The sequence below is a fragment of the Poecile atricapillus genome, chromosome 13 (genome assembly GCF_030490865.1).
Source record: "Poecile atricapillus isolate bPoeAtr1 chromosome 13, bPoeAtr1.hap1, whole genome shotgun sequence".
Lineage (NCBI taxonomy): Eukaryota > Metazoa > Chordata > Aves > Passeriformes > Paridae > Poecile > Poecile atricapillus.
In genome coordinates, this window is record NC_081261.1 from 13961768 (window position 1) to 13984765 (window position 22998).

The 22998-nt window shown below is 41.2% G+C and overlaps 1 protein-coding gene across 1 annotated transcript in view; it reads left to right on the plus strand.

The window, feature by feature from the left end:
- TENM2 (teneurin transmembrane protein 2) overlaps nt 1-22998 on the plus strand; it is a 334711-nt gene that overhangs the window by 278506 nt on the left and 33207 nt on the right. Inside the window, exons 13-18 of the mRNA XM_058848837.1 lie at nt 1917-2063; nt 13724-13934; nt 17801-17920; nt 19904-20165; nt 20862-21129; nt 22268-22411. Of these exons, the coding sequence (XP_058704820.1) occupies nt 1917-2063; nt 13724-13934; nt 17801-17920; nt 19904-20165; nt 20862-21129; nt 22268-22411 (1152 nt within the window). The remainder of the gene's footprint in view (nt 1-1916; nt 2064-13723; nt 13935-17800; nt 17921-19903; nt 20166-20861; nt 21130-22267; nt 22412-22998) is intronic.

The following is a 22998-nucleotide window of genomic DNA, read 5'->3' on the forward strand; positions in this document are numbered from 1 at the left end:
ACAAAAGCAGAAATCCATATATGCACATAGGCATGTACAGAGACATAACCATGCAAAATACCTAATTAGTTTTCCATTACTTAAAGCTGTTTCAAAGCTTATTCATCATTAACTTAATAGATCTTTTAAGGAAGACATTATTGTCCAAGCACTTGGATCTTATTGTAGTGTAGTGCTGTTCATTCCCTTCATTCTGATATTTATGCTATTCAAACACCAGGTCTGTCTTTGGAAGGCTGCAGTTAAATAAGCTCTGTGGAGGTAGCATCATGTTTCCTAGCAACACCATGTCTGTGGCAGTGATGCTGCCTTCCCTCTCTTCTCTAAACGCAAAGTCATGTCCATTAATCCCCAGCTGCACTTAAAACTTTTCAGGGATTTTGCTAGCTCCCTACTGTTCATGTTTTCATCTTGCTCATACGCTGCAAGGCAAACGGCTTCAGTGGTTTCATTCTTGCCAGTGCCTCAGTATGAAACCAACCGCGTGGGTATATTTACAATTACTATTTGTTTTTCATTTAAAACAAATCATTTGTCCTACACCATGATGGCTCCCCTCAAAGATTATCATTTTGGTCGTTCAAACAGTCTGACAAATGAAAGAGATAAACTAAACGTCTTGAAAATGTATTCCCTTTGCTGCAAAAGTAACTGATTTTTTTAAGCTATGTAGTGGCAAAATAACCCTAAATTTAAGTGAAAGAGGCATTATATTATTTAATACACAACAGCATTGAAATAAAACCTGTAGGATTTGTTTCTGTCTGCTAACAGCTTTCTGTGTAACATGAACTGAATAGTCTTTGACCTGAGGTGATACCAGCTGTGTGAGTTCCAGGGATATCACTTTGTTGTATGGGAAACTCCTGCAGCATTGTAAGAATGAGTCTGGGGTCAGAGAAACTGCTCTCTGACTTCACCTGGCTACAGCCAAGGCAGCTGGGAGGGGCAGGAAGAGACGAGCTCAGAGCTGTGGCTTTCTGAACAGGTTTATAAAAGCACACACCTATTGTCAGGCAACACAGCCATCTCCTCCTGCTCAGACTTACTCAGTGAGAGGTTGCCTGCAGGCCTCAAATGTTCTGTCACCCACAGACTAATACTCAGGTTTGTGTGGATTTGGGGTTGATTGATTTGGTTGTACATACCAAGGCTACAGTTTGGTTTTCTTACCTTTTTCCATAATGAATATTCAGTAAGATACAGTAGTGTCTCCTGAGACGCATTTGCTTCCAGGATAAAGGAGCTGAGGTACTCTTATCACCTATTGACATTTGTTAGAACATGTAAGCGGCTTAGCTAATTAATATTTTTGTTCCTAATTTAGCTCTTGCCAATTTTGGCTCATGACAATGTCATGTCATATTCACGGTAAATTAGAAACATCCATCTTTGGGGGCATCTCTTCTAATATGTTTTTCAGAAAGTGTAAGATGTGACACCAAAATATAAGTAAACTTAGTGTTAAATAAGTAGGTATTCTAAAATTGCCAGCAGTGAGGGAAAATATTTTCAAAAGTATTTATTTAAACTTTGTGTTTAGACACGTTCTGGAGAATGATGCAGCACTCAGAACGAAAGGTCCTCTGAGCATTGACGAGCTTGGAAGATGATGTTCTCCCTCATGTGTACACACATACAGTGGGAAAAATAAGAGTCAGATCTTCTGTCAGCAGACTGTCATTTCTATCAGCTCAAGATCTGGAACTTTATAGGGTTCTTAAAACGTGTTACAGCAGGTAGGGCTCCTCCTCCCTTCGGCTTGAGCTAGAGCCCCGTTTCTCCAGGGTGTCCCCTTCCTTTACCGAGTGTTCCTGCCAGCGGCAGGACGAAACCTTTTTGTCTGCACAGTAACCCGGCCTGAGCGCAGCGGGGTGGGGGTGCCCGGGGCTCACCTTGTCCGTTTGTCCTCGCAGATGGCTGTCCGGACCTGTGCAATGGCAACGGGAGGTGCACGCTGGGCCAGAACAGCTGGCAGTGCGTCTGCCAGAGCGGCTGGAGGGGGCCGGGATGCAGCGTGGCCATGGAAACCGCCTGTGCCGACAACAAGGATAACGAGGGAGGTGAGCAAAGGCTTCCGATCGCAGCCCCGAAAGGACGGAGGGCCGAGGGAGTCCCTGTCCTGCACCAGGGCTGTGGCCGGCACTGCTGCCGGTGTCCCTTCTCTCTCCAGGGGAGGACAGGGAGCTGTGGGCACTGCTGCCGGTGTCCCTTCTCTCTCCAGGGGAGGACAGGGAGCTGTGGGCACTGCTGCCCGTGTCCTTTCTCTCTCCAGGGGAGGACAGGGAGCTGTGGGCACTGCTGCCCGTGTCCTTTCTCTCTCCAGGGGAGGACAGGGAGCTGTGGCCGTGAGGGACACGCGGGGCCCGGCGGGAGGCTCGGTCCCAGCGAGCCGGGCTGGGGAGCAGGGCCCGGCCGAGCAGAGCGGCCTCCTGCGGGCTCCCGGGGCTCCGAGGTGACAGAGGAGGGGCTCCCTGTGCCCGTGTGCCCCTCGGAGCAGCTGATGGAGCCTCCGTGCCGGCCTCGTCCCGGCCGTGCCGGGGCCAGCGCCGTGCTCTCCTGTGCACAGCCTGTCCCGTCTGTCCCACATCCCTGCAGGTTGTCCCTTGATGTCCCACATCCCTGCAGGCTGTCCCTTCTGTCCCACATCCCTGCAGGCTGTCCCTGCCTGTCCCACATCCCTGCAGGCTGTCCCTGCCTCTCCCACATCCCTCCAGGCTGTTCCTTCTGTCCCACATCCCTGCCAGGCTGTCCCTTCTGTCCCACAGCCCTGCAGGCTGTCCCTGTCTGTCCCACAGCCCTGCCAGGCTGTCCCTTCTGTCCCACATCCCTCCAGGTTGTCCCTTGATGTCCCACATCCCTCCAGGCTGTCCCTTCTGTCCCACATCCCTCCAGGCTGTCCCTTCTGTCCCACAGCCCTCCAGGCTGTCCCTTCTGTCCCACATCCCTCCAGGCTGTCCCTTCTGTCCCACATCCCTCCAGGCTGTCCCTGCCTGTCCCATAGCCCTGCCAGGCTGTCCCTGCCTGTCCCATAGCCCTGCCAGGCTGTCCCTTCTGTACCACATCCCTGCAGGCTGTCCCTGCCTGTCCCACAGCTCTCCAGGTTGTCCCTGCCTGTCCCACATCCCTCCAGGTTGTCCCTTGATGTCCCACAGCTCTCCAGGTTGTCCCTTCTGTCCCACATCCCTCCAGGTTGTCCCTTGATGTCCCACAGCTCTCCAGGTTGTCCCTGTCTGTCCCACATCCCTGCAGGCTGTCCCTGCCTGTCCCACAGCCCTGCTGTCCCTTGCTGTCACACTGTGCCAGGCTCTGCAGGCTGGGTGAGGTGTGCTCAATGGACATGTAGGGTTAGGGGCTGATATCCCTGCTCTATTTTCCCTGCCCTTTATCAGGCAAGTCCCTATTAAATACAGGATGTGACCTGTGTTTGCCTTCAAAGATATTTTTCTGGTTTCGTAGAGCCTTCCACGATGGCCTGAAAGCAGTTCTGAGCTGTTGTGCTTTCTAAACAAGATTGGTTAATTTGCTCCTTCATTTAAAGGAACTTTCTTATTCCTTTCAGTATGATGTCTTTAGTAAGTCACATCAATTCTTTTTCATGTGCTTCTGCTCTCTGTTTATAAATGAAACATCCGACACAGCTTTCTTCCTTGAGACTTCTTCCCTTTCCTTTGGCCAATAATTAAGCTAAAGAAAACATCCGCTGTTTACTGATTAATAAATATTTTATGAATGTATTTCCTAAAACTGCAAAACAACATTGGGCTGTATCAAGGGTAAAACTATCACTAGGCTGAGTGCTTTAGTTTTATGTAAGATTTCAGGGTTTAGAAACTGTAAGTCCCAAACTGAGAAACAGGTGTATTTGGTTTTGGTTACATGATATGAACTACACCTGAATATCATCAACTAGTTTTAATTTGTAAATCCTCTCTTAGTTCTTTGATTTCACATGCTCAGTGCTTACTAAAGTATTTTAGAAGTTCTAAAGCTAATTTAGTTTCAGAGAACTAGAACTTGCTTTATAGCTGTTACTGAATTGTGAAGAGCAGACTCTAACTGCCAGAGTACATTAATTGCCATTTAAGTATGCAACAAAACCCACTGAACTTGTGTTAATATTCAGTGTAAGAAACTAAAAAGTTAAATGCTTAGGTCTGCAGTTTTTACAAGCTTTGAAGACTAAAAAGGGAAATTTGAAAACAAGTGTACTATTAGAATTTCCTCAAAGAAAGGAAAAAGGTTGGAAATGTTATTAGAAAAACTGGTAGAAAGAGGTTTATTTATCGATCCAGGACATTATTTTGCACTTGTAAAACAGACAGGCAGGGGAAAAAATGACCATTGACACTATTTAGCTGCTCATCCTAATGAAAAATTGTAGCATTATAAAACTTATTCAAGGAAGGCAAACAAGAGGCAAAGAATACAGAGAGAACTGCCATATAACAGATATATAATATTATGAATTAATAATTACTGCAGAAATGTATATTCCATTATCATGCAAGTTGCATGGATTTTGTTTACCATAGTAAAGCACCTGAAAAAATTAGTCTAGCTGAAGGCTGGAAAGATTTAGGGGAGAACTCTTCAGATGTTCTCAGTGTTTGCATTTTAAGTAATTTTTTCCAGAGACTACAGAGGATACTGGTCACTGGTTCTTGTGAGTGAATATAGTTTGAAAATGTAAGCTTGATCCAAGATCCAAATAACCTGAGAAGACCCTTTGACCCCCATGTTTTCACATGGGTTTTTTTTTCATAAATGCAGAAATTCATCTCATCTTCTGACACCTTGCTCAGCACTTTAATTCAATGATCATTCCTGCTCTTAATAGTCTCATCCTTATTAATTCCCATAGAATGTTTGTATAAGGGAGCTTAGGAGCTGTTCAACACCTGTTCAGCTGCTGTTCCTTCCTCCACAAGCTTTCCAGGCATTCCTGAGAATCCAGAGATGCTTTGAGCCACGCTGTTTCCTGCACAGCTCCCTCAGGCTGTGCCACTGCAGCACTCTCAGCCTCTCTCGTGCATTGGTGATTTGTGCTGCTGCAGTTTGCTCAATTGTATTCTGGGGTTCACATTTCTCTGAGATGTCATGGGGTCCTGTCCCATGTGCACTGTGAGGACAGAGGCATTGTCCTGACCACCAATTTGTCAAATTCACAGGAACTACAACAAAACTCAAAACCTAATTTAATCACTTAATGATTAATATCTCAGATATAAATCTGTCCTCGACCTCTGTGTTTATAATGGAGTTTTCAGGAATGGAGAGGCAGGAAGGGATGTGTGTTCTGTGTTTCAAGCTGCACCTTTATGTAATTGTAACTCTGTATATAAAGGGAGAGATAAAATTAAGTTTTCTCATTAGACAAAGTGGAAAAGTGTACTATGGGAATCAATATTAAAGATCCAGCTAGTTACCAGAACCCCAAGTTTCACATAAAATGTAAGTTTATTGGAAGTTAAAGAAATTGCTTCTCCTCCCAGTCACTCTTTTAGTTTGCAACTCAGCTGAGTTTATTTGCAGCAAAGTGTTGAACTCATTTGCTGCTCCATTACCAACATTGCTCTGTTAGCAACAGCAAGTGGTTCTGGGGTAGTACAGAGCACACAAGCTGTTCTTTTGGAAGGTAGTAGGGTAGCTAAAAATCTTTTTTTTTTTCCTAAATGAGGTCTTCTCTGGTCAGTTGAGCCTCCTTCCTTTCTGTCCATCACTGCCTGTTGTTAAAATACAATTCGTTCAGCATGTCGCTGAAAGGGAGCTATCATTTCTTGTCTTCTGTGGCAGCACTTTAACATATTTTGGAGATTTTTCCCTGTTCAGCCATTCTTATTGCAATTGTATTTCACAATCAGATTCAAAGGCCTTGGGCCAAGTCTTCATTTTATGGATGTCAAGGAGAGCATTGGCACTGACTCCAGAGGGTTTCCCATTTGTCCTGCTTTGTCTTATTATTGCCACAATGCAAACTCCATATCATAGTTCAAAAATATAAAAATGAAAGATTATACTTAATATTTTCTTCCCATTCCAGATTAATGTCCTTTAGTTGGTTTATTCCTAGAAGAGGCAAATGAGTCCCCCTCTCTTTTAGACTTACAAATCTTCATTTTAAATGAGATGTCAGTGTGGATTACTGGCATAAATAAAATGTGATTCCACAGCAGTGTGGAGAGAGTCTCCAAAACTGCTTTCTCCTCTTAGGGCTGTTCAGGGTGAATGATCTGAGGTTAACACTGGGAAATTCACTGCTTTTGTCCCTACCATCACATGTCAAATCAAGATATGGGCTTCACTAGGTCTTTATCCTGGAAGTGCCCAAGGCCAGGTTGGAAGGGCTTGGAGCAGCCTGGGATAGTGGAAGGTGTCCCATGGCAGGGGGTGGAACTGGATGAGCTTTAAGGTCCCTTCCAATCCAAACCAGCCTGTGCTTCTATGATGAACCACATTATGATTATTAATAATTATCTGTTATGAACCTGTTTAGGGTTACTGTGGTGCATAGGGTACTTGGCTGAAAAAAAACTTGAAAGTCTCTTATTTATATTTTTGGGGGTTTTTGTTGGTTTTTTCTGTTTGGTTGGTTGGTTTTGGTTTTTTGGTGGTGGTGGTGGTTTGGGGGGGTTGTTGTTGTCTTGGTTTGGGTTTTTTGTGGGGGTTTTTTGTGTGTGTGTGGTTTTTGTGTTTTGTTTTTTGGGTTTGGTTTTTTTGGGGGTTGTTTTGGGGTGGGTTTTTTTTGTGGTTTTTTTGTTTTGTTTTGTTTTGTTTACTTTTTTCTCTCTGTAAGGACAAAGCCTAACTGAAAAGTAAGGAGATTCTGGCATTGACTCACTTTTAAGATCTCTCTAAATTGGAAAGTGCTTCTGTTTTCCAAACCATGTTTGGATTACATAATTTGCTCACTGTGGCTGCTTCTAAAGCTAATATCTTCCCTTAATCAGTCCCTCAGTAATCTAATCATTATTAAACATCTTTTGGAGGGATTAGAAATAGCTTTATTTTAAGACCTGTAATTGTGATTACAATATATAATCCCCCTAATAGACACGTATAACCCATTTAATTTGCCATGGCTTTATTTCAGGAAATTAAGGCATTACTGATGGTATTTTGAGGAATGGGAGAGGATATGCTACTTTTTACATTCCTATTTCTTTTGGCATATTGCATAAGGAAATCACTACTGCTGCTGTTTATACCCATCATTTTGCAGTAACTATTTTATAATAATTTGCTTGTTCCTAAATATAAAAATGTTTTTAGTATCTCAAAACAGTCTCTTTAAATGATGTATGTTTAACTAAACTTCACCTTAGACTTTGCAGCACCTCCAGCTGCATGAAACAATGGGATACACAGGAAAATTCAGATGTCTTTCCTGAAGTATAGTTTCACTAAATGTTGCATGCAGTTGCAATTCATCACATCTGAGGAATCTTTGTTCTGAGTGTCTTGGGATAATTTGAGAGAGAGATTTAAGAATCCTGTCCTCTGCAGAGGCAGCCTTGGCAAGAGCCTGTATTGCCCACTGGGGTTGTTCTTTCTAGGCTTTTCTTTTCCTTCTTTCTTCTCCCACCTTTCGGATCTGTTCAAATTTACTCATTTTTATAGTTTTTTTGGCAAGATTAAGTTAAAATTATGTCATCTTAGAGAAAGAAAAACAGGAAATAAGCAAAATTTTGCTAAATTTGTTTGTTTCGTATTTGATCCGGATAGAGAAGACAGGTGCAGGCAGGTCAAAAAAATAAATTAAAAAAAACCCTTAAATGCATCACTGCTTCTATCACTTCCCAGATCACATTTCTCCTCACAATGTAATTATCTGGACTAAAATTGGTAGAAGGAAAGGAAGCAACCCATAGCAGTATAGAATACTAAGCCAAATAGAAATGAGGAATTTCTTATTTGTTATGCAAAGTGGTACATTCTTTTTAAAATACATTTTAATTTCTTTTCCACTTTGCTTTCCAAAGAGAGATGTGCATTTCTTAGAAGGCAAATTTTGCCCTTCAGTTTGTTATTCTGTATCTTTAACCCCACCAGGAAGTACAGTTGGTGGTAATTCTGTTTGGCACAATACATTAAAGATAATGAATTAGAGAAAGCCAACTATCTGCTCCAGTATGAAATCTCTTCAATTCACAAGAAAAATGCATTTCTAGTGAAGTTCACTGTCAGGACAGTGCACTTGACTGATTGAAAGGCTGTTTATTTGAGTTGTCTTAGAAAACTCATCTCTGAAATTAGACAGAAGGAAAATAGAAAGAAAAGAGAAGTGTCTTCCTGCAATAAACATTTAGAAAAAAATTGCTTTTAGAAAATTACAAATCCTGTGACTTGATACTGCATCAGGCTCGTGACATTTAAGATAATACAAGTATTTCACAGCACAAAAGCAAATCATGTAATTTAGCTTGCCTCAACAAGCATTGCCTCAGCGGGGGTCTCTAATTCAGCACAGACAAAAGATTTTATGAAGTTCTCAATATAAATACCCAGAATACTCTTGGCACAGAAAATACCTTCCCCGAGCCTGTACAATAGTCAGCTGAGGAACATTAAATGCAATCAGGAGCTGAAATCTGTAGTGGATGGGGGCCAGAATGAGTCACGTGGGCTCGGCTATAAAATCTGTACCAAAAGCAGACACTCAAAGTTTGACAAGAGCTAATGAGTGTGCTCGTGTGTGATTGTGTTACAGCTCCATGTCAGCCTCTAATCGCCTTTACACACATTAGCCAGCTTATCCATCCCTGTCCCTCACGGGATGAGGTCCTGCAATAACTCACTCTCACAACTGGGGAGAAGCAAAAGCAAGAAGCTCAGAGCCTGCAAATTCCATGGTTGGAAAAGGCACCAGGATCCCTGTCGGTGTCCATGGACACTGGAACTGGGCAAACATTTTTTTTCAAGGTTGTTCTCAACTTGTAGCCCTTCGGGTCAGCCTGGCCCTGAGCAAGGAGTGGTTTGGAGTTGGAGCATCAATTATCTGCAGGTTCTGAGGGCCCCCCAGGCTGCAGCTGCAGCAGGTTCCTGCAGCTGGTGCTCTCCGGAATGAGGCTTTTCCTGCCTGCCAGAGCTCCGGGCAGCTCAGGGATCTGGAGCAGGCCAGGGAAGTGGGGCTGCTGTTTCACCACTCTCATCTTCCAGGGTGCTTTAAAACCTCATTGGGGAGGGTTTTGGCTCTTCAAAGGCACAACCAATCTCCAGGTTCATTCTACTTTACCACAACTCGGGATTTAGAATCCAGCTTGTCTTGAAGGGCAGTTTGGGTTACAAAAATTGTCTGTTTGCTCACAGTTAGATACAAAAGCCAATGTTGTAATGAATATCCTGATAGCTTACAGGGAGTCTTTACAGGGCTGGAGCAGGAAAAGAAGCATTTCCTTTCTTTTTAACACCAGGAACTTCTGAGGAATTATTTTGAATGATACATGCCAATATAGATAACAGTAATTAGGTCAAGCTACAAAAGTGTGAAAATTTGGGTTAAATATTAGATAAACTTCCTGGTAATAGGATATACTGGGCTGTGGCATAGCCTGCCTGTGGAAACAGTTTTGCATGCAGTTTTAGAGCTCAATTAATATATTTCTGTGTTGGCAGAGAAGGCCTACTCTTTTGATAATCTGAGAGAGCATCTCTAATTCTTTCACCTTGGGTATATTAATACTGCACATAATTAAAATCGGTTCATGATAAATTAACTAATTTGCCCTTAGAGTGATCAAAGACCCTTTTGCCCTCAGGGTTTGTAGTAGCTGCTGTTCCCCCCCTCCCCACCTCCATTTTAATCATCAGTGTGAAATGTTTATTGGAAAAAGAAAAATTTCCAGGAATTAGGCTCTGAAAGCCCCCAGCTCCTGCAGCTAGTGAAGTGTAAGGATGCCCTCTGCTGAGCATGGGCTCAGGAGTTTTGGGCTGGAAACAGATTTGTCCCTTGCTGGGTATGGAAAGCATTGGCTCAGCAAGTTGATGTCAAAGTTCACTCGTTCTGATGTGCATTGTGAATTGAACCTGAAACCCAACCTGCAGGTATTTGAAGAAGTGTGGAAACTGTAGATCATTTACTCATTGGAATTTAAAAACTCCAGTGGCTGAAGCATCAGCTTTCTGCAGAAAGATGTAGCACCTTTCTGGGTCTGCAATCCCATAACCAGGACATGATGAGAAATATATTCAGTGATGCTGGAACACTGATGCTGAGAAGTTCTAAATACATTGGAACAGTAATGTTCTATTCCTCCTGAGAGCTTTTTTAGTCCTTCTAATGATGATCAAGAGGAAGACAATAATAAGGTAGTCATAAATATGACATGCATGAGTAGGTTAATAAACTTTCAAGTACTTCTTCAAAGTTTTCTCCATGCTGTGTAGTGAAGTCTGCCAAAAAGCTTGTGGAACAGTTCACAGAAAGTGAAATGTGTGTTTCCATTAGCCAAGTGAACTCTCCAAGAGGGATACCATGTCATTTTTTTCATTTCTGAAAAGATTTGGAAATTCAGAAAAACCACAAACAGCAATGGAGAGCTAATCCTGTGCTGCCAGTTTAAATCAGATCAAAATTTCCTATTTCCTTCATCTCAGTTAAGGCCAAGTCAGGACTTGTGTTAGTCTCAAATTGTTGGAGGAGGTTCAGCACCATCTTAGCTCCCTCTACTCCCTTTAGCATGCTGAGTATCAGGGAGGTCACTGCCCACTGAAACTCAGCTGTGTGTGCCATGAAAAGCAGCAATATTTTGGTGAGGTGAGTGGTGAGGATTTGTCATTGAATTAACCATATAAATAATTCAGCATACCTGAGGAAATTTGGAGGATGACAAGCTCTGAAATATATATTAAAATCCAAACTACTGAATTCTAATTAAAATTTATGCTATAGCAGAATTTTCTGGTACTTTTTTTCTAACTGTGGTTTTAATCAGCTGAGTCTAATGCAAATAATTGATTCTGTAAAATTTACTTCATATATAACTACACTATGGCTGGGGAAATGGGCGAGTTCAAGGTCCTGCACATGAGGAGGAACAACCCCAGACACAAATGTATGCTGGGAGACTCTTCTTTGTCCAGCAGCTGAGCACTGGAGCGGGGTGCCCAGTGAGGCTGTGGGGTTTCCATCCTTGGGGACATTCCAAAAGCTGTGTGGGCAGCCTGGGCAAGCAGCATCTGGTAGCCTTGCTGGAGCAGGGGGCCGGACCCCATCACCTCCAGGGGCCCTTGGCAATCTCAGCCATTGTGTGATAACAGTCCAGATAGGAAATCAGGAAAACGTGAGCTAAAACCAGATATATTCTGACAGCAACCACTACTCTTTCACACATGGAGTCAGAGATTTCAGAGCAGCAAAGTCAATAAGAGCAGCAGCTGTGGATGTGAGCAGCACAGAGGTGTCTAAGCCTTTGAGACTGAGCAGCAGTGCCCAGGGCCTGGCTGTGTGTGCTGAACAGACCCAGACCTCACTGCTGCTGTTGCAACAAGCTGGATCAGCTAGTTCACATAAGCTAAAAATATCCTAAATCCTGAATCTTGCCATCAAGAATAAATTAGTACAGGGGAATATAGCCATAGAAGTAATAATGTTCTAAAAAGTAAATTGTGTTATGCTCTATGCCTGTCTTTTCTAAAATATTGTTGTAAGCATCTGAAAGCATCTGAGTATGACTTCACAGAACTGCAGCAAAATCTTCTTACATGGAAGGAATCACAGGCAGGTTTTTCCCTGCTGTTGAATGGAGGTGTTTCCAGCCTCCCAGGTCCTGAACTGGCAATTCAGAGCAGTTTGATTGCCTGCTTGATTGTTTGTGAGATAACGGTGAGATTGGCAGTGGCAGGGTAATTTACTGAAGATTGCAATGTCAGACAATATCCAAGGGGGCTCGTGAGCATAAAGATGTGATTCATATGACTGACAGGAGCCTGAGGGATTGATATGCCCATTCCAAGTTCATGGTGTCACCACAAGTGCTTGGCTACAGCATCCCGTAATCGGCTGCATGATGAGGTCATTACAGGCAGAACTTGTGCTCACCTCTGATAACAGGCATAGCCAAAATATGATGCAGCTTGAATAGGTAAATGTAAATTTGTCAGAGGGAGTAATTTATATCCTGTGGTTTGCCTCTGTTATTTCTAGTGTGTTGATAGGATTTCCTTGCCTGGTGGTCATCTGAGTAACAGAATTGAGGGGTCTGAACAGTGGGCAAAGCTCAGGTCATAGTTGTAGAGGTCTCACAGACTGGAAAAGAAGCTGAGAAATTCTCAGAGCTTAATAGAAAAACTGCCTTGAGTTATACCCTGAAGCTAATGATGTCCTCAGAACGATTATATAGAGTGGGGAGAAAATGAACTGTAGCAAAACAGAAAGTTCCTGCAGCCTCATTGGAGAGGGTTTCAAGACGAATGGAGCTCTTAATGTGAATAGGCGAGTGACCTTAAAGCAACATATAGCTCTCACAACAAGGTAGTTTGTCTGACTTAAATCTCCTTAGAGGCCTGAATGAAACATTGTCAGCATACCTTGGCAATTTTATTTTTAAATCAGGTCAGGTACACACAATGGGTTGGAAATACAAGGCTAATAGTAAACTAAAAAAATTTTTATCATTTTAGATTGTTTTTTTCCTTTAGGTTGTTGCTTTTCCAGTTGTCACTGTGCTGGTCTGTTGGGCACTTGAAAACCCTAAAAATGCACAAGTCATGATCTTAACCTAAGGTACTTTTGTCTGCTTCCATACTGGAATGCTCTCTCTAGGGTATGATTTTCATTGTAAGCTCAGACCATATTTGTATTCGAAAATCAGATTCATACACCTTGGGAAGTTTCACAGACATAAGGAGATTACAGATTGAACTCCTGATTCTTGCCAGAGTAGATGAATTGTTAGAGATGATAATATTTTAAAGCAAATGGTTATTAATTTCTAAATCATAGTAGAACTCCATTGAGAGAACATATTTCAGTTAAATAATGATACTAAATGAAGAGATGATGATGATAGAATCATTACTGTAGGTGCTAATATTATTGTTTATCTAAGTATACAAATTTATCTCCCCCTTGATTCCCTTTTAATCATCTAATGTTAAAATTCTGTTTTTTCTTAAAAATATATCTTGAGAAATATTCTTGATGGACAACCTAATCTGTAATATGATGACTGAACCCACCAAGTTTGTGGCTGATCCTTCCTTATCCAAGCATGCACACAAGTTGTGAGCCAGGCATCCATGGGAGGTGGGAGTTCCAGCAGCCCTTCCCTGGGAGCTGCCAAAATGGCTACAGTGTAATTTGTATTTTATTTAGATAATGACAGCTTTGTCATCCCCATCTCCTCTCAGCTCCTTAAACGGAACAAATGAAATCAAACAGCATAATTCTCAAGACAAAAAAAAAAAACAACAAAACAGCCAAATGAGCAGAAAGCCTAAAGAAAAATCCTTTCTTGCTTCCACTTCCTTTTGCCTAATTTCAGTCCTTGACAGATTTTTTGGGATTTATTCTCCTCTACATGGTTTACATTAACTGTTGTGATTTTTAAGCAGTGTGCTCAAAAGCATCATTCTCATGGCACTATTGACTGAATTGCCAGGTTTAGAGCATAGGGATGCTATGAAGAGTGAACTTTCACAGTTCTTCCCAGTGCCTTAAGCTTCCCGTGGGTGTTGTTGCTCCACAGCTGTGTGCTGGATCTCAGTGCCTGTTACCTTTCAGATGGCCTGGTGGACTGCCTGGACCCTGACTGCTGCCTGCAGGCCACCTGCCAGAACAGCCTGCTGTGCCGGGGCTCGCGGGACCCGCTGGACATCATCCAGCAGAGCCACGCCGGCGCTCCCGCCGTCAAATCCTTCTACGATCGCATCAAGCTGCTCGTGGGGAAGGACAGCACCCACATCATCCCTGGAGAAAACCCCTTCAACAGCAGGTGAGAAAACCAACCCCTTCCACAGCAGGTGAGAAAACCAACCCTTTCCACAGCAGGTGAGAAAACCAACCCCTTCCACAGCAGGTAGCGGCTGGGAATGACGCTGTGTGGCTGCTGTATGGGAAAATTTCTGCCAGCGATTCTATTCGTGTTTTAACGGGAGGTGCTGCTTTCAGGTGCTTCATCTCAGGCATTGATCACACTGAGGCCACGCTGGTACAGTTTATGATGTGATCTCTGTTTTATAACACTGAGTTTTATTAGCATTTTAACATTCTGGCAACGCCCAGGAGGCGGCTTCTTCAATTGAGTAGGAGCTTCTGAGGGTTATATTTTATGAAGACTGCAGTCTAGAGAAAGGAAAACAAACAAGTTTCCACTTAATTTTTAATGTAGTGCCATTACAACAAATTTCATAGCATTTCAAATAATTTTACAGATCCATTGATTTATGGAGTTTTATTATGTATTCCTTACATAAAACTATTTTACTTGAAGCGTTGATCCACCAGACTAGGTTTTCTTTTTCTTCTTGTTTTCTTTTCTTTTTCTATGATTGTTTTCTAAGATTATTAATTATAAATTTGCAATGAAACTAAAAACCAACATATCATTAATTGATATTTGATGCCATTGTATGCTTACAAGAAGATCAGTATTTATCAATATTATATAAATAGGTCTCCATGGAATGATGCTAAGAAATTGATGAGTATAATAATTATGTTCATTTCAAAGTTAAAACTGAAGAAAGACCTTCATTTGAGATAACACCCAAAAGATTGCACTTCATTACAGGAAACTGTTTTCTCAGTCAGGATCTCATTACAGGCTTAGTGGGTGATGTAGAGCATGTCCCTAAATATTTGTCTGTGGAAAGAGGATCATAACATTTCTGGATATACCAGGCAGGCCCCCACTGTACCCACCCCTGTGCTGCACACAATCATTTCCATATTCCATCAGGAAACCCCTCTTGGATCCTGCTCTATGTAATATAGATTTTCTGCTGTTCTATAAAATACTCCATGCATACACACATGGAGTTGTTAAAAAAAAAAAAAAAATAGAAAAAAATTGTTCTGTTTTCACCTAAATTTGTGGTGATTTTTCTTTTTTAATCCTGGAAGTGTTTAAGGCCAGGTCAGGCAGGGATTGGAGCAGCCTGATCTACTGGAAAATGACCCTGCTCATGGCAGAGGGCTGGAACAAAATGCTCTTTAAGGTCCCTTCAAACCCATTCTATGATTCTATGAATTCATGCTCTAAACTAAACAGGAGCTGAGCACTTCAATCCTGAGGCTCCTTTAAAAAAAAACCTTATTGGAAACTTTAGATTTTTTTTAAGTTTATTCTATGTTCCTCATGGAACATTCTTAGTTCTGTTTTATTTATCTGAGCTACACTGCAGATTTTAATATATCTTTGCAAATGACCTATTAATGATGTCAAAATTGATAAAATTGGCCTTCACCTCTAAGTTTCGAAGGTACTTCTGATAATTCTATGGCTCAGCTGTTATTTTTTTGTACCAACTTTAGGCAAATTTAATGTATAGTGACAAATTGTAAGTTTAAGAACTAATGGGTTTGTCTTTTAAAAGTGCCACAAAGTTCAACTCCCAACTTTTCCATATACTGAAGCTGCCATAGTCTCAAAAAGTAGTTCCTGTGTTTGTAAGCTGTTTGCTTAGCTTTTTCCAGTCTTAGTGTAAGAAAAAAAGTTATTTCCTACTCTGATAAAGCAATAAATAACAAAATGTATTGATTGCAAAAATAGGTAAATCTCAATGATTTTTTTCTGTGAAGAAACAAGATGAAATGAAGTTTTCAGGGAAAAGAAAAGCTACATGTTTTTACATATTTAAATTCCTTGGTAAAAAAAAAAGTACAATTCTCATATAAGTTCAATTTGTCTGTTACACTTTTAAAAATTACCAGAGAAAGGTGATTGTATGTGTGACTATTACTCAAAACATTACTTCCTATAAATCCATATTTTAGCTACATTTTAGCTTATTTTAATATCCATTGTGTTCCTTATTTAGAATTTTAGAAATAAAAAGGAATATTATTGACCAAAATATTTTTATTCAAATTATTTCCTGAAATATTAAAATTGAAGGTAGAAAAACTTAAGTCATGGGCATTACTAGTTTTCTTCTGCCATCTGACAATTTCTTTCTGAATCTACTTGCTGCACAGTTTCCCTGGAGAAGCTTGAGTGACTTTTTTCCTGCAACTATTTCTGTGTGTTTGTCACATAAAATAAATCAAGTAAAATGAATAATTCCAAGACAATTATCTTGGTCCAGTGTGTTCCCAAGTAGATTTTTCTCAACAGGTTTCAATTTCTATTAAACTCCATATTCTGTTACAAAATGTTGATCTTGCAAATTAAAAATTGACCTGAAGGGTCAAGAAGCACTTGAAAGTCCTAAAAGAAAAGTAACAGAAATGGCTCGTTTTTATTAATTAGATTTTTTTTTTTTTTTTTGTAATATTGAGGAAAATACTGCACCCTGTTTGGAATAAAAATATGAGGAAATAGTTGTTAAATAGGCAATACAATACAGTTGGAATGTATGTCACAGCCCCTGAACATCTCAGAGTGGGCAGAAAAGATGAGCACACAATGGTGTGACTGATGAGAGGAGCTGTTCTCTGCCCGGGGCCCTCCCAGAGCCCAGCTCCATTTGTCAGTGTGCAGCAAAGCTCAGCCCAGGTTAATCCTCCTGTCCAGCTCAGCCTGGGGCCGGACATTGCTGGTTCAGGGTGCTGTGCCTGGAGCCTGCTGAGCTCCGGGAGCAGCCCTGCTCCTGCTGGGAAGGGGCTCTTCATTCCCTCTCTGTCAGCAGAGCAGAGTTGGTGGCTCATGCTGGAAGCACAGACTGATGAATATATAAATGTTTTCACCCATGACTACAGAAAGTGCAATTTTACAGTCCCTGAGATTATGGGTTAAGAGGACTTTGCTCTCTCCCTGTTTTCAGTTTCTCCAGTTTTCACCTTTCCCGTGTAACAATGGAAGCCATCTACAAAGAGCTTTTCCTTTTCCATTGCCCTTTTACCAAACAGCTTCCCCCTCCCCAATCTGCTGCTCTCAGGGTACAGGGAAGATGGAAGGGAAAGGAGCCAGGGGCTGGAAACTCCTCTCCAGCTGGGAGCAGCAGCACTTTGTGCCTGCTGTGCACTTAGCAGCAGCAAAGCACTTGCCAAAGAGAAAAAACTGACTGTGCCTCTTAGAGGAATAGCTCATCTTCATCTCCCTTAGGTTAAACAAAGCTGCTTATCCTGCTGGCCAAAGAAATGCTTTGTCTTTCCTGTGTGTAAAGCTGGACTTTAAACCAAATCCTCTTCTTGGCAGAGCGTAAGCAAGGGTTCCAAATCAGGCTGGAATGCAGTGTACAATCAGCCATTCCCTAAAATGAGGGAGCTTGAACACTGATGTGAAGAGCTGGCTGTATAGAACAGAGATGGGGAGTTGCACCCTGCTTGTCAGGTGTGTGGGGCACCCACAGGCGTGGTATTGTACCCTGTAGGGAGGTTTTGGAGTTTCAGTGTGCCTGCAGGGGATGGGAGGGAGCTCTGTACTCTGCAAAGCCTCCTTAGACAATGAGGCAAACCCTTGTAAGGCAAGAAAAGCACTGGCTGCCATTCTGTGTATACTGCATACACAAGCACTTCCTTGATTTAGGTGTATAGAGGGAGCTGGGCAGTATTGTGGTCCCTCAGCATTCTAAAAACCTTCAGAGTAAACTGTATTTAGAGTAAATGAGGTACAAGTGTTCCACTACCTCACTTACAAACGTCATAACTTCGCTTTTGTAATTGGCTTTAATACCTTTAATTCTCTTTCTTTTTCAGTCTTGTGTCTCTCATAAGAGGCCAAGTGGTGACTACAGATGGGACTCCTCTAGTTGGGGTCAACGTGTCGTTTGTCAAGTATCCAAAGTACGGCTACACCATCACTCGTCAGGATGGCACGTGAGTGTCCCTGCTTCACTGAGCCCCTGCTTGCTGTGGAGTGTCTTTGCTGATTAACAGATGGTGTGATCTAATGGAACCATGTGGTACCAGGCATTGCCTTCCTCCCAGGGCAAAGAGCTATTAAGTAAACACAAAAGTAATTTTTCACACGGCATTTTGAATACTAACTGCATGTAAATACGAACAGGCTGACTTCTGATAATGACGTGTTAGCAGGCAGACTCCTTTCAAATAAATTGCTCTTATCTATGAAAACATTTGTGGGCTACAGCAATATCCAGCTGAGACAAGAAATATTTTATTTTAAAATGCAGAGCAGGCTAACACTTCTAGGAAAAAAAGAAAGCGTTATTATAGAATAGTATATTTTGTTAAAATTTCCCTTCTGCTTCTCTTTGCTTTTGAAGATACACTCTCTTTTGAGTTTCTTCAGGGTAGAATGTAATCAAAAGATTCTAATTGAATATATTTAGACAATTTCCTGCTGTGCAAAAAAGTGCTTTTCCCCCCCTTGTATCAGCTTATTTGAAATGCACACAAATTCAGATAAACAAAAGTCAATGTGTCATGGAGTATCTGGTTTACTGGCTGTGGTAACTAAAACAGAGTATCTGACACAGGCATTGTAAACATTTGCCATTTTATCTTGATCTTGCATAAAAACAATGGAATAGATATAATTAGTAAGAGTCAACTGAACTCTATAGGGATATAATATATCTATAATATATAGGGAGTATTTAAATTCCATATTTTCCAGAATATTAATCTGTTATAATAAAAGTATAATGTTGATTTCAGTGGTTTAAAATTGCAGTAAATGGTGAGCTGAACTATATTTAAATCTGCATAGATTATTGACGTCATTGAGTAATTTGTTACATTGCCAGCATTTACACAGAACAACTGATACCTGTTTCTGTTGTCAGAAAAACCTGGAAGCATTCCCCATTTAGACCAGGTTTCAAATGCCTGTGCAGCTCCACATTACTGCTGTGATTGTGTAGGGGGTCGGGAGTAAACACCAAATTTCTCTGAAAAATGATAGATCAGTTATCTTGGGGACAGGAATTCTTACTTGTAGAACACTTCTCATTCCTATTCTCTTACTGCCATGTGTCCCATTCTATTTTTGATGAACAGGATCTTTTAGGAAAGGGTTAATTCAGTATCCAGCTCAGAAGCACTTGGCTTATCTGCTGTTTCTATATAAAGCTGACTTGTAATAATAAACGTGGTGGTTTGTTTGTTGGGTATTTTTTTAATTGTTTAATACAGAATTTATAATATTATTGGAATGAGCTTTGTCCAGGTGACTTCAAATCATTGCTTGTCTTTGCTGGTTTTCAGCTATTTAGTTGCCAGATGTTCACATCCCATTATTGATCATTGGAACCATGACATTTAAAACATAATCATGGTCTGCTCACTCTCCCCACCTCTGGTGGTGTGGGGAGAGAATCACAAGGGTAAAAGTAATAAAAGTCTTGCATTGAGATAAAACCAGTTTAATAACTGGAATAATAATTATAAAACTGTAGTGAAAAGGAAAATAACAGAAAGATAAATTAATTCCCAGCCAGATTCTGAGCAGCTTCCCCCCTAGTTTATATAATGAGAATGGCATTGTATGATCTGGGATATCCCTTGGTTCATCTGGGGTCAGCTCTCCCAGCTGTGTCCCATCCCAGCCCCCATTCTGCTCCCTCCTGGGATGGGATGAGGAGGAGGGAAGGCCCTGACTCTGTGTAAGCACTGCTCTGCTATAATAAAAGCATCCCTGTGTTATCAGCATTATTCTGATCCTGAATCCAAAACTCAGCATTCCACCAGCTACTAGGAAGAAAATTAACTCTATCACTGTCAAATCCAGATAAGTACCCATCACTGCTGGTATGCCTCTGTAGCTGTCTAATTAGCCAGGAATGTTATTACTGGAATTACTCAGTCTTGTCACTTCTAAAGGCCACACTTTTCTAGGTTTGACTTGGTTGCAAATGGTGGAGCATCCCTGACGCTGCACTTTGAACGGGCCCCGTTTATGAGCCAGGAAAGGACAGTGTGGCTGCCATGGAACAGCTTCTATGCCATGGACACCCTTGTGATGAAGACAGAGGAGAACTCCATTCCCAGCTGCGATCTCAGTGGGTTTGTCCGTCCTGACCCAGTCATCATTTCATCACCACTTTCAACTTTCTTTAGTGACGCTCCCAGCCGCAATCCCATTGTGCCAGAAACCCAGGTAAGCACAGTGTGAGTGAAAAGGGCACAGAAATCAGTGGTCAGGTGACAGTTCTGACCTGAGCACAGGGCCACCATGTGTCCCCTGCAATTGCTACAGCCAGTATCTCTGCAGAGCTGCATTCGTTCTGACAGGTTCCAGGTTTTCTAATGAAGGCAGCAGGAGATATCCCAGGTTTATGTCGCCCAGACACATTTATCTTTGATTACCTTGCACACTCCCATTATCATACAACATATCAAGTATATCTGTGTACTTCAGTTGCCAGTTTAGGTGTTTCAAGAGAATTTTGCAGAGGCTTGGCATATGGTGCTGACTGCAGACTGTTTCCTTTTTCCTTACATAGGACAAAGGCAAACTCCATGGGTGCTGGTTTTTCACTGCTATATTCAGTTAGGCTTTATGCTGCTAGTGGAAGTTGTGAGTTCCTATGATATTTCTTATGTTTCTCTTGCAGTATAATAACTTGCAGTAAAAATTCATGTGCTTATTTGCCCTTTTGCCAGCAGTGGGCTCTTAAAAAGATGTGTACACAGACACCAAATAATTATTTGTCAGAAATGTCAGCTGAACTGTGTTGCTTTGAGGACATTCACTCCCAGTAAGAGAAAGGCATAAGCTCATAAGAATACACAAGGTGATACATTTTTTTAAAAAAATCATTAATTTAAAGTGTTTGATCTCTTTCCTACCCAGGTTCTTCATGAAGAAATTGAGATCCCTGGCTCTAGTATAAAGCTCAGCTACCTGAGTTCCCGCACTGCTGGATACAAATCCTTACTGAAGATCATCATGACTCAGACACTTGTGCCACTGAATCTGATCAAAGTTCATTTGATGGTAGCAGTAGAAGGGCATTTGTTCCAAAAATCATTTCAGGCATCTCCCAACTTGGCATATACATTTATCTGGGACAAAACAGATGCCTATGGTCAGAAGGTTTATGGGTTGTCAGATGCTGTAGGTAAGTCAGCATATACAAGCTCCAAAACTTCCCAAGTAACACCTATAATTCTAAATAAGCAAACTGCAAACTTCCTTATGGAGGAGCAAATGTAGATTGAACAGTTCTTGTCTCCCTGACACAATTTATCTCTGTATCATGGTTCTTTTACACATTAAAGATCATACTCCATCAACATGCCTGGGTTTCCTGCTCAGTACCTGACTTAGAAGGTTTAGACCAGGCAATAGGAAAAACTGGCCATGGGAACTTAGGTGAAACCTAATCCATCATTACAATTTGATTTTCTTTAGTTATAAAATGATCCTCATGCTGGACTGGCTGGCAGTCTGCAGTGCATTTGGGTTTTCACACATGCCCTTATTGCAGTCTCTTGTGGTATAACACATTTGAAATGAAAATGTGGTTCCTCTAATGCTGTTCAGTCTTGTAGTTCTACAGCTATTTTTAGTTAGCTTAGTTCTAGTGGGTGGGAAGAAGAGTGATCATCATAATATTTTTCAGTTTTCATTGACTGTCTGAATAATTTTGATACAACAGGGTTAAAAATGAGCATCAGAGCTGTGCCAGTGTGGAAAGAGCAGCTTTTATTTTTAAATCTTAATTATTTTCTATGATTTCCAAATTTTTCTTTGCTGTAGCTTTTCATTCTTGTTATTGTATGGGATATTGCTTTCCTGTATAACGCTTACAGTACAACTGTGCTTAAATGCACACAAAGTTTTCACTGCCCTTTGGTACATGATATGTAAGATGAATACACTAAATAAATGCTGTGAACATCTGGCAAATTAAGAATTCATCTTGTCCTGCTATCTGATATTTTTAATTATTTAATATAATTTTACTATACTTTAAAATTTTTATTTCTCACTCTCCTGTCAGCAAACCCATCACTTCCCAGTGTGAACTATTAAAATAGAAGTGATCAGATCCCTGCAGAGTACATGTGAATGAAGTTTCAAATTTGTGTCTAGTCAAAGATCTGAATATAATATTCTAGAATAAAAGTGAGGGACATAATCACTCCATCTTCTTGAGGGGGCTGGGGGACTGGAATACTCAATGACTTGAATGTTCTCTGGACACTTAATTCAGTGTTTGTTCAGCAGGTATATTTGATTTTCTTTTATTTCAGTGTCTGTGGGTTTTGAATATGAGACTTGCCCCAGTCTCATTTTATGGGAGAAGAGGACAGCTCTGCTGCAAGGATTTGAACTGGATCCTTCAAACTTAGGAGGATGGTCTCTGGATAAACATCATGTACTTAATGTCAAGAGTGGTGAGTTAGTTCATTCCATGTGTTTGCTGTCCTATATGGAGTTTTGTATTTGCATTATACTTCCAAAAATGTGATTTCTCTCATCTTGTTTCATCTTTAGCTCAGTATGGTATGAGGCATATTTCAGTTGTCAGAAAATTTTTGTAGAATTTCAACACATTTTTTACTGTTCTCCAAAGCCTGAATTTCTTAAAGTCCTAATCTTTATCCTCTATTCTGTTTTTCGTTTATTCCCCTGTAATATCTTTCTCTCTTCCTCGTTTTTCTTATGTTAACCACATCTGTTCCTGGTTTCTTTTGCTTGACCTCCTTTTCCCCCTAACCTGAGTTGGAGCTTACGAGGAGTACAAGTCTGTGACCAGGTCCTGAGTCTCCTTTGTCTTTCCCATTAGTCACCTGTTTGCTTTTTCCTCACTTTTTTCTGTCTTTCCATATCCTAACCTGAATCTTGGTGATCTTTGTATTTTACCAACAGCTCTTGGGGAGCTGAATGCTCAGCATACATTTTGTTGTTCTCTGCAAAGTGTTGTTTGCAGCCTTCCTGCTGATCACTACCAAATAACAAAGTGTATTTCTGCTTAATAAAT